This window comes from Chiloscyllium punctatum, chromosome 32 (assembly GCF_047496795.1).
Source record: "Chiloscyllium punctatum isolate Juve2018m chromosome 32, sChiPun1.3, whole genome shotgun sequence".
Classification (NCBI taxonomy): Eukaryota; Metazoa; Chordata; class Chondrichthyes; order Orectolobiformes; family Hemiscylliidae; genus Chiloscyllium; species Chiloscyllium punctatum.
Genome location: NC_092770.1, coordinates 4,003,510 through 4,015,705, shown reverse-complemented (window position 1 = coordinate 4,015,705; position 12,196 = coordinate 4,003,510). Strand labels below are relative to the sequence as shown.

The following is a 12,196-nucleotide window of genomic DNA, read 5'->3' as shown; positions in this document are numbered from 1 at the left end:
ATAATTCTGCATTTACCATGACTAATACACACACACCCTGCACACCCTTGGTCACTATGGAATGATTTAGCATGGCCATTCCACCTAACTTGCACATCTTTGGACTGGAGCACTTGGACGAAACCTATGCAGACACTGAAAACAAGCAAACTCTACACAGACAGTCACTCAAGGCTGGAATTGAACCCAGGTCCCTGGCGCTGTGAGGCAGCAGTGCTAAGCACTGATCCACTATACTGCCCATTTTTTAAAATCATTAATCCAAAACTTTAAAGTATTTTCCTCCTCTTATTTCAAACAGTGGCCTGAACTTTCCTTAAAGTTTGTGCGGAAGCACAAAAATATGCTTAATTTTGACTAAAGTTGTCAAGTATTTTCAGCATAAGTGAATTATGCCCTTCATTACAGTTTTAAAATTCATTCAATAGATGTTTTTATCTTGCCCATCTCAAGTTGCTCTTGAGAAAGCGACAGTGAGCTGCTTTCTTGAACCACTGCTGTCTATTTAATGCAGGTACACCCCCAGTGATGAGAGGGAGTTCCAATATTTTGACCCAGCAACACTGGAGGGATCATAGAATCCCTACAGCATGGAAGTAGGCCATTTGGCACATTGAGTCCACATCCACCCACCAAAGAGCATCCTGCCCAGAAACACGCTCCCTACCCTATCCCTGTAATCCTGCATTTCTAAGGCTAATTCACAAAGTCTGCACATCTCTGGACATTGTGGGCAATTTAGTATAGCCATTTCACCTATCCTGCACATCTTTGGCCTGTGAGAGGAAACCGGAGCACCCAGAGGAAACACATGCAGACACAGCGAGAATGCACAAACTTCACACAGTTGCCTGAGGCTGAAATCAAACCTGGGTCCCTGGTGCTGTGAGGAAGCAGTGGTAATTACTGACCCACCATGCTGCCTAACAGTTGATACCAATGACCAGGTCATAAGCTATTTTAATTCTAGATTTTAATTGATTCAATTTTAACCTTCTCACAGTGGGATTTGAAGCTATGTTTCCAGAGCGTAGGCCTAGATCTATTGGATTACTAGTTCAGCGACAATACCACTCAAACATCACCTCCCCCCTAGTGATATATTTTCAAGTTAAATCTTATTATTTCATTTTTAATGTTAATGATGCAAAGTCCTGTACTCTTCCTTCATATGACTTCAAGCACCATGTAAGAACATATGTGAATTCGTTGAATTTACACTGGTTCAGCAAGATCTACCTTTGTGTCTTTAGTTTTAAATTAGGACCTGGTCATATTTCTGGTGTTTTATGTTACTTTTGTCAGTTATTTGTATTTCTTTCCCCTATTAGATTTGCCTTTATTTGTTGTACTTTTCTTACCACATAATGGTGTCATAGAGATGTACAGCACAGAAACAGACCCTTTGATCCAACTCGTCCATGCTGACCAGATATCCCAACCCAATCTAGTCCCACCTGCCAGCACCCAGCCTGTATCCCTCCAAACCCTCCCTATTCATACACGCGTCCAGATGCCTTTTACATGCTGCAATTGTAGTAGCCTCTACCACTTCCTTGAGCAGCTCATTCCATACACTCTCCACCCTCTGCGTGAAAAAGTTTCCCCTTGGGTTTCTTTTAGATCTTTTCCTTCTCACCTTAAACCTATGCCCTCGATTTCTGAACTCCGCCACCCCAGGGGAAAAAACCTATTTATTGTCTATTTATCCTATCTATGCCCCTCATTCTTTATAAACCTCTATAAAGTCACCCCTCAGCCTCTGATGCTCCAGGGAAAACAGTCCCAATCTTTTTAACCTCTCCCGAAGCTCAAATTCTCCAACCCTGGTAACATCCTTATAAATCTTTTCTGAACCCTTTCAAGTTTCACAACATCCTCCAATAGGAAGAAGATCAGAATTGCATGTAATGTTCCAAAAGTGGCCTAACCAATGTTCTGTACAGCTGCAACATGACCTCCCAACTCCTGTACTCAATTCTGTCAACAATAAAGGAAAGCATACCAAATGCCTCCTTCACTATCCTATCTACCTGCAACTTCAGTTTCAAGGAGCTATGAATCTGCACTCCAAGGTCTGTTTGTTCAGCAACACTCCCTAGGACCTTACCAATAAGTGGGCAAAAGTGAGGATTGCAGATGCTGGAAATTAGAGTGGTGCTGGAAAAGCACAGCAGGTCATGCAGCATCTGAGGAGTAGGAAAATCGATGTTTCGGGCAAAAGCCCTTCATCGGAAATGCTTTTGCCCGAAATGTTGATTTTCCTACTCCTCGGATGCTGCCTGACCTGCTATGCTTTTCCAGCATCAATCTAACCTTACCATTAAGTGTAAAAGTCTTGCTAAGGTTTGCTTTCTCAAAATGCAGCACCTCGCATTTATCTAAATTAAACTCCATCTGCCACTCTTTAGCCCATTGGCCCATCTGATCAAGATCCTGTTATAATCTGAGGTAACCTCCTTCACTGTCCATCACGCCTCCAATTTTGATGCCATCTGCAAACTCACTAACTATACAGCTTATGCTCACATCCAAATCATTTGTATAAATGACAAAATGTAATGGACCCAGCACCAATCTTTGTGGCTATCCACTGGTCACACGCCTTCAGTCTGAAAAACAACCCTCCACCACCACCTTCAAGCCAGTTTTGTATCCAAATGGCTTGTTCCCTCTGTATTCTATGAGATCTAACCTTGTTAACCAGTCTCCCATGGGGAACCTTGTCAGACACCTTACTGAAGTCCATATAGGTCATGTCTATCGCTCTGCCCTCATTAATCCTCTTTGTTACTTCTTCAAAAAACTCAATCAAGTTTGTGAGACATGATTTCCCATGCACAAAGCCATGTTGACAATCCCTAATCAGTCCTTGCTTCTCCAAATATGTGTACGTCCTGTCCCTCAGGATTCCTGCCAACAACTTGCCCACCACTGCCATCAAGCTCACTGGTCTATAGTTCCCTGGCTTGTCCTTACCACCTTTCTTAAACAGTGACACGATGTTAGCCAACTTCCAGTCTTCTGGCACCTCACCTGTGACTATGGACAATACAAATATCTCAGTAAGATTTTTTTTAGATTGCTGTTTACTTTTTTAATATTAAATCTGTTGGCTTTTGATAAAACCGTAATTGGTTCCATGCCAGAATTGAAGATTGTTTACGCAAAAATTGCAATATATATGGCTGAACAAGATAAAATGAAGTCTGTTGCTGACCTGTGAAGTTACAGGAAACTTCATGCTGTGTCACAGGGGGAAGAAACTTAGTGTTTGGTCAAGTACAGTTTGCCTGTTGTGTGCCACTAGTATTTGGTATAATATTTGGAAAATCCAGTAAGCAATGGTAGCTTGGTATAAAAAGAAACATGCTGCAGTTGTGCATGTGTATTTATTTTGAAATAATGTTTCTATTTTATACATTTGAATGAACCCTGACTGATCCTTGTGGCACTTCACTGGTCACAGACCTCCAGTCTGAAGTACAGCTGTCCTCCACCACCCTCTATCTTCTACCTTTGAGCCAGTTCTGTATCAAAATGGCCAGTTCTCCCTGTATTCCATGAGATCTAACCTTGCTAACCAGTCTCCCATGGGGAACCTTGTCGAACGCCTAATTAAAGGCCATATAGATCACGTCTATTGCTCTGCCCTCATTAATCCTCTTTGTTACTACTTCAAAAAAACTCAATCAAGTTTGAGAGACATAATTTCCCATGCACAAAACTATGTTGACTATCCCTAATCAGTCCTTGCCTTTCCAACTACATGTACATCCTGTTCCTCATAATTCCCTCCACAACTTGCCCATCACCAATGTCAGGCTCACTGGTCTAGAGTTCCCGGTTTTTCCTTACCACCTTTCTTAGATAGTGGCACCATGTTAGCCAACCTCCAGTCTTCTGGCACCTTACCTGTGACTATCGATGATACAAATATCTCAGCAAAGGGCCCAGCAATCACTTCCCTAACTTCCCAAGAGTTCTAGGGTACACCTGATCAGGTCCTGGGGATTTATCCACTTTATGCATTTCAAGACATCCAGCACTTCCTCCTCTGTATTATGGACATTTTTCAAGATGTCACCATCATTTCCCCACATTCTAGATCTTCCATGACCTTCTCCACAGTAAACAGTGACACAAAATACTTATTTAGTATCTCCCACATCTCCTGCGTTTCCACACAAAGGCCGCCTTACTGATCGGTGAGGGGCCCTACTCTCTCCCTCGTTACCCTTTTATCCTTAATGTATTTGTAAAAAACCTTAATTCTCCTTAATTCTATTTGCCAAAGCTATCTCATGTTCCCTTTTTGCCTTCCTGATTTCCCTCTTAAGTATACTCCTACTGCCTTTATACTCTTCTAAGGATTCATTTGAACTATCTTGTCTATACCTGACATATGCTTCCTTCTTTTTCTGAACTAAACCCTCAATTTCTTTAGTCATCCAGCATTCTATCTACCTACCAGCCTTTCCTGTCACCCTAACAGGAATACTCTGTCAGTGGACTCTCGTTATCTCATTTCTGAAGGCTTCCCATTTTCCAGCCATCCCTTTACCTGCAAAAATCTGCCCCCAATCAACTTTTGAAAGTTCTTGCCTAATACTGTCAAAACTGGCTGCCTTCCAATTTGGAACTTCAACTTTTAGATCTGCTCTGTTCTTTTCCATCACTATTTTAAAACTAATAGAATTATGGTTGCTGACCCCAAAGTGCTCCCCCACTGACACCTCAGTCACCTGCCCTGCCTTATTTCCAAAGAGTAGGTCAGATTTTGTACCTTCTCTAGTAGGTACATCCCACTGACTATAAAGCAATTCCAGTAAAGTAATCATACCTTTCTTATTTCTCAGTTCCACCCAAATAATGTTGCTGGATTTTCTTCTCCGGGACTATCCTCTTCAGTACAGCTGTAATGATTTCTAAAAATTTCTAAAGCTATATATAATGCTATCCCTTATTTTAAAAAATGCTGTTTGCTCTCCCCTCTCGCCCCTCTTTCTGTCCTTCCTGTAGCATTTATATCCTAGAACATTAAGCTGCCAGTCCTGTCCATCCCTGAGCCACATTTCCATATTTGCTAGGAAATTCCAGAGTCTTGTTCCTAAACATGCCCGAGTTCATCTGCCTTCCCTATTAGACCTCTTGCATGAAATAAATGCAGTTAATTTATCAGTCCTACCTTGTTCTCTACTTTGCCCCTGCCTGCCCTGACTGACTTGCTTCTTTTCTTAATTGTGCCAGTCTCACATTCATCTCTTTCCTCACTATCTCCCTCGGTCCTACCCCCCAACCTTACTAGTTTAAATCCTCCTGAACAGTTCTAGCAAATCTCCCTGCCAGTATATTACTCCATTTCTAATTCAGGTATAATCTGTCCTTCTTGTGCAGGTCACTTCTCCCCCAGAAGAGATTCCTATGGTCCAAAAATGTGATTCCTTCTACCATACATCAGCTCCTCAGCCATGCATTCATCTGCTCTATCCTCCTATTCCTACTCTCACTAGCTCATAACACTGGGAGTAATCTCGAGGACCTCCTTTTTAAATTCCTGCCTAACTCTATATTCTCCCTTCAGAATCTCATCCTTTTCCCTTCCTATGTCATTGGTTCCAATATGTAAAATGACCTCCTGCTCGGCCCTCTCCCCTTGAGAACATTCTGTATCCTTTCTGAGAAATCCTTGATCCTGGCATCAAGGAGGCAACACACCATTCTGATTTTTTTGCTACTGGCCACAATCTGTGCCTCAGTCTAGAAAGTACCCTAACACAATCGATCTCTTGGAACCCAACATATCCTTCATTGCATTAGTGTGTTGACTGTTCATGTTAAGTTCGCCTGAGAATCCATCACTCCCTACAGTTTCCAAAATAGCATATTTGTTTGAAATGGGGATAGCCACAGAAGACTCCTGCACTACCTGCCTGCGTCTCTTACCTTTCCTGGAGTTAACCCATCTATGTGACTATATTTGCAACTTTTCTTCCCTCCTATAACTGCCACCCATCACACCCCCTTGTTCTTGTAAATTCCTCATTGCCTCTACCTGTCACTCCAACTGATCCATTCGATCTGATAGGATTCACAACCAAAGGCATTTATTGCAGATATAATCCTCAGTAACACATAACCTCTCCCTAAACTTCCACATCCAACAAGAAGAACATATCATTCTACTAAGGGCCACTCTTGCTTCTTCCAATCTGCAGACCCAGAAAATAGCACCATCTTATTCTTCTACAAAACACTGCTCTAGGCTAACTTAATACCTATGGCTTATATTTTTAAGTTTAATCAAGAGACATATCTCAATAAAATATAGAATCAAGAAAAAAACTCCTCTACTAATTACTGTAAGTTTAGAGTAAGGTTATACTTAAAACTATTTAGTTATCTGTTTCTGTGCTGTGACCTCTCCCAAACAGGTTCCTCCAAGATCAGTTGTAAATTTCACTGTATGTTAATTTTCGTAGATGCACTCCGGTTTCCAGCGATGCACAAATTCAACAGCAAAGGCAGTAATTGCATAGGTTCGCTGCTGTGTCAGTTAGCAGTGTGGCTTTATTTATCTCTCTCTGTCTTTCTGTCTCTGTCTGACCTGACCATGTGTTGCCTTTGTCCATCATTCTTTTGACCTTTTCTCCAAAGTACTAAAGCAATGCAACAGCATATAAAACGGTTACTGCTGCTTCTGGAATTCGAGGAAATCACCTCCTACACCTAAAATACATCAAAAAAGGAGCAGCTTGTTACAATCAGAAATTTTTCCCGTCCTCCACCTTGGATTATCCAGAATCGTATTGAATAATTTAAAGTCAAAATAATATTTAAGTACATAGTTCACTTTAGTTAAGTCTTCAATGCCTTATTTGCACACATTGTGTTTAATAGGTTACAAATGAAAATCATGCCGAGAGACGTTTTGTAGAAAATGTAGTCACTTAGGTTCTTTCCCTTGGACTCTGATTAGTTTGTTTATGCCAATTTTTACTTGCTTTACGTCAGCTTTTATGTTCCAGCATAAGGATTGCTTAGGAAATATTAACAGAAAGTTTGATGCGACTTGCCAACTATCTTATCAGGAAAATTGATTTCAAGCCTTTTAGGTGATATGAATCAAAAGATGTATGAATATTTTTTGTAAATATAACAAAATGGCAGGGAACCCTTCTGCTAATTCAACCAAAAACCCAGAAAAGCTCACCTTGCTTTGTAATTTGTTAAAGTATGAATGACGCAGAACTCCCAACTTCCACTATTTAAAGAAAAAGTATCAATTTATTCTTTTATTCTAAAAATGACCAAGAAACAATAACTATTTGCAGCTCTAAGCCTCCTTTCTTTTAAAGTTTTGTTATCTACCTCCAACTGTATAACAATATACTGTTCCAAATAAATGCCCCTATTAAAATTGCATCAACTTAATTTTCAAAACCCTATACCGGCTGTAGTCTCTGGTATCTGTTTTCCACTGGCTTTAGATCTCCCCAGGTCATCTTCGGACTTTTGCTGCAAAGATGTTTCATGTGAAAAACGGACCTTTTTCAGGCAGTGTCTCAATGGCAGTTGGAGCTCTCTTTCTGGCTAACTCTCAATAATGGCTTATTTATACCCCAAACATCAAATCTTCTCATTGGTTCGATTTTGTCAAAATAGTAAAATTCAAATTTGATGGGGTTTTAGTATCCTGGAGCAAAATTTAAACTAGTTAAATTTGAACTGTTGTGAAAACAACCAAATGTCACATTTTCAAGTTTCCATGACATTGTGAATGCTAGTCGGTCAAATGCAAGTGACTGCAGCCTCTCAGTGCAAAACACCATTCACTCTCATTTAAAAGAGAGTACATGCCTTCAACTTCATAACATAAGCAAGTTTAAGATTGTAGAACAGCCTTATAACCTGAGCAGATTAAAAAGCTGGTGGCTACACAAATTAAGTGAATACCTGTCATAATATAAATTGGAGCAAGTGCAGGTGATATGCTACCCTGAGCCAGGTCCTCCAAACATTACAATAAAGGCTGATCATCTGCCTCAACTCGACTGTCCCACTCCAGTCTGCCTTGAGTTACCTGAGAGGTCAAAGTTATCATAGCTTGAACATTAACATCAGTTAATATCCGTAATCCTCTGAGGGAGGGAATTGCAAAGATTCATAATCCTCTGAGTCTATGATACAGTGAAATCCTGCAGACAGATTAACACCCAAACAATATGTGTTCAGCCAAGGAACTTTCCATTTTCCATTCCATAAAGTTGAAGACTGTAGAAAAATTTCAGGAAGCATTTTTTTCCTCCAGTCTTAGTTAGGGCATAGATGTTGGTCCTCCTCCAGTTGTCCTTCATTTCGTCGCTTGCAAGACCATTGCATAGGTGAGTTAATAGATATTTATAATGCTGTGTATCTGTATTTGCGCATATGTCAGAACAAGCAGATGGTAGATTCACTTTCCTAAGTGATATTGATGAGCCAGTTTTTTATGACATTCAGTTATAGTTTCATGGTCACTATTACAAAATTTTTAATTCCAGGTCTGTGTTAATATAATTGCAATTCCATAATGTGTCCATGTTTAGGTCATTAGATTACTATGCCACCATGTATAGTTTTCACCTTTTGTTAAATCTTGATGCAATTGCAGATGTCTATTTTGGGAAAAAAATTTGACTGAGAATTGGCTTATGGAATATAAAATGTTGTAGGCAGTTTTGGTACAGTTACCATCTGCACACTTTTTTGTTATTTTATTCATTGGAATATTTTTTAAAATTCCTTTAAAATATAGACCTAATGTTTGAATTGGGCTTGGAGGAAGTGGAACCTGAAGAGAATATAGAATCTCCTTGGGATTCTGAGGTATGCTTTAATACATATTTTCCAACTTGGTTTCCTACATTAAGACAAAGATTCTCATCTAAGATACGAATTAATTGTGGTATAAAGTGTTGTGGTACTTTTGCCATTTAAAAATCAGCTTGGAATTTCAAAAATGACAACCAAACTAATCTAAGTTGATAAAATTTGGCTACTAATGAAAAATTGAAGAATTTTGAACCAACAATAACAACTTAAACTTACATTACACCTATATCATAGGAAACATCCCAAACTGTTTCACAAAAGCTTGAAAAAATGCCTAGCAGAAAGAGGAGAAATGAGTAGTATGGCCAAAAATAAAAGCAAGAAACTCCATTTTAAAGGAGAGCACACAAACAGATAAGCAGAATGTTTATGGAGAGAAACTTGGAAAGTGGGACCTAAGTGCCTTCAAGCTATGCTGCTATTTTTAGGGTAGAGGAGGAAAGGAAATGTGCAGTCTTGAGCCAAGGCAATAAATTATTTGAGTCTCATAATTGGAACAAGTTGTGGAGGTGGGGAAAGACAATGAGAGATTAGAAGAGTAGGGTAATAATTTAAAATTTCAAGTATTGCTGTGGGATTCAGTTTAGATCAATGATAATAAAGGGGATGAATACCTGACCCTTGTATAGGGTAGAGTACGAGAATTTTGGACAAGTTGGAATTTGAAAGGTAGAGGCCTGAAGGCAATGGAGTAATTGGACCTAAAGTTGATGAGGCTTTAGTATGAAGATTTCGCCAGGGTTAAGGTTGTGACAGAGGCAGGTGATGTTATAGATGGTCTTTGTGATGAAGGCACTGTGGTGAGAAAGTCAGCTCAGGACCACGAGAATGTTGAGGTTCCAAACCTGAACCAGTTATTAAAAAGGCAGCTAGAATTGATAGCAAGGGAGTAGGGCTCATGATAGGAAATATGAGGGTGTTTGAGGAAGCAGGGATTAAATACAATGGGTTTGATACTCTGTTTATTTTAAAATAATTACACTCTTTGAATACTGGATGCTTGACAAACAGCCTAAGTTTTGAAAGCAATGGAAGAGGTAAAAAATGATGGGGGAAGAGGACAGGATTTGGTGTGCATATGTGTAAATTATGCCAAATAGTTGTAGAAGGCAGGAAAGCAGGAATACTTAGAATACTAACAAATAGTACTGGAAAGGCAGGACAGTGTTCATTCTGGCTTAAGCTTAAAATGGTAAGTGAAGAAACCAAGTAAGACCACAGTAACTCTGAGACATTTCATTGCTGTTGGAGGGCAATATCCTGATTTTGAGCAATTAAAACAGGCATTTATGGGAGGAATGAGAATGATTCGAGAAAAGATCTACTGAGGAGCCTTTAAGAGGAAATAGGAAATAGTTTATAGTAATGAGAAGATTAAAGGAATAATATTTTCGAAAGTGTGAGGACCAATACCTATCGAAATGAAATTATTTAGAATAAGAATAAGCAGGTTGACTAGAACTGAAAGTGAGTTGGTCAGTTTTTTTTAAGTGAAAATGGAATGCCTCTAAAAGAGCTGGAATGTGTACAGATGCAATCCTCGACCCACAAGTAAATTTCTACATGTGCTTACAGGGAATATGTTGCAATGGAGCTTGCAAGTTAATCCAATGAAATTGAATTATTTTAAATTTTATGCAATGCAGAATAATATCAAAGTAGATGTTATCAAGATAAATGTTACTATTTTAGTCTACCACAGAAAGCCCACAGAAGAAATCCATTGGCTCAGTTGCTTCATCTGTCAAGGAACAACCAAAAATGCAACATACTCCAGCAAATCAGAATAACGGTAATCAATCACATTTGTTTTATTTAAACCTATGAGATAAACAGTTTTTATTTAATTGAGAATATTCTAAAAATATTGTTCTATGGTACTATAATCCATAATTAAGACTTTATAATGGGGTGCATACAGTTTTTCTATAGGTGAAGATGCTGGAATGTGGTGATATTGTTCTCCAAACGTCCATTAAATTCAGAGCTGAGTATCTTAGTGTTATAAAAATGCCATGAAGAATCTTTAGAATATGTGTTACTCTAAAACTGTTCAGAATGTGACTTTCAATTAGCTTAGTTGGTTGGTCTGCATAGATTGAAACATCAGCATCAATTCAATTCCTGTACCAACTGAGGTTACTGTGAAGATCCCTCCTTCTCAACCTTTCCAATTTCTTGAGGAATGGTCACCTCAGATTAAACCAACACTAATGGTTTTTTTCTCTCTTTCTCTCTCGCTCTTTTGTTACAACATGGCAGCGAACTCTTCAGTTAATTAAACCAAACACCCAGAAAAGGTCACATCGTCTCATTAGCCATTAAAATACGAGTGACAGAACTCCTAAATGCCACTATTTAAGGAAATAATATCAATTTATTTTTAACTCTAAAAGTGAACACTAAACCACAACTATTCGCAACTTTAACCCCTTCTTTCTCTTAACTGCTTATTACCAGTCTCCAACTCTACAAAATGGTGGCACAGTGGTTAGCACTGCTGCCTCACAGCACCAGAGCCCCGGGTTCAATTCCCACCTCAGGCAACTGTCTGTGTGGAGTTTGCACATTCTCCCCGTGTCTGCGTGGGTTTACTCTGGGTGCTCTGGTTTCGTCCCACAGTCCAAACGTGCAGGTTAGGTGAATTGGCCATGCTAAATTGTCTGTAGTGTTAGATGAAGGGGTAAATGAATGGGTCTGAGTGGGTTGCTCTTAGGAGGGTCATTGTGGACTTGTTGGGCGGAAGGGCCTGTTTCCACACTGTAAGTAATCTAATCTATAAAATCTAATAAGACACTTATTAAAATTACATCAACTTAATTTCAAAACCATTCAGTCGCTGTCATCTTTGGTGTCTTTCTTCTTTCGGCTGAAGATCTCCCTGGGCCCTTGTTTTTTCTTTTCACTGCAAATATGTTTCATGTGAAAAGGTACCTTTGGTAGAGAGTGTTTCCTAATTTCTCAGGTGTGTCTCCATGGCAGTTGCTCACGCTCTCTCCAATTTTCAAAATGTCTGCATTTTTATATCCCCAACATCGGGTCGCCTCATTGGTTTGATGTTGTTAAAACAAAGAAATCAAATTTGATTTGGGTTTATTATCCTTTGAGTTGTTGTCAAAAACACAGCCAAACTCAGGTATCCATTTCACAGCCAAATGTTACATATTTTCAATTGTCCAGTATGCTCTGGGACTACCATTTAGTCATATACACAGGTGCTTGTACTCTCTCAGTTTAAAACAGCACTCACTCTCTTAAAGGAATAGAACACACCTACAATTTCATAACACTTCTCTCTTTCTTTTCTCTTTCTTTTCTCTTT

General features: G+C 39.3%; 1 protein-coding gene across 12 annotated transcripts in view; it reads left to right on the top strand.

The window, feature by feature from the left end:
• ankrd26 (ankyrin repeat domain containing 26) overlaps nucleotides 1-12,196 on the top strand; it is a 161,001-nt gene that overhangs the window by 51,444 nt on the left and 97,361 nt on the right. For all 12 annotated transcript variants that reach the window (XR_011953372.1, XM_072551519.1, XM_072551517.1 and 9 more), the window contains 2 exons: nucleotides 8,798-8,868; nucleotides 10,567-10,666. Coding sequence is in view for 11 of the 12 variants with exons in the window: in XM_072551519.1 (XP_072407620.1) it covers nucleotides 8,798-8,868; nucleotides 10,567-10,666 (171 nt within the window). In the remaining variant the exon portion in view is untranslated. The remainder of the gene's footprint in view (nucleotides 1-8,797; nucleotides 8,869-10,566; nucleotides 10,667-12,196) is intronic.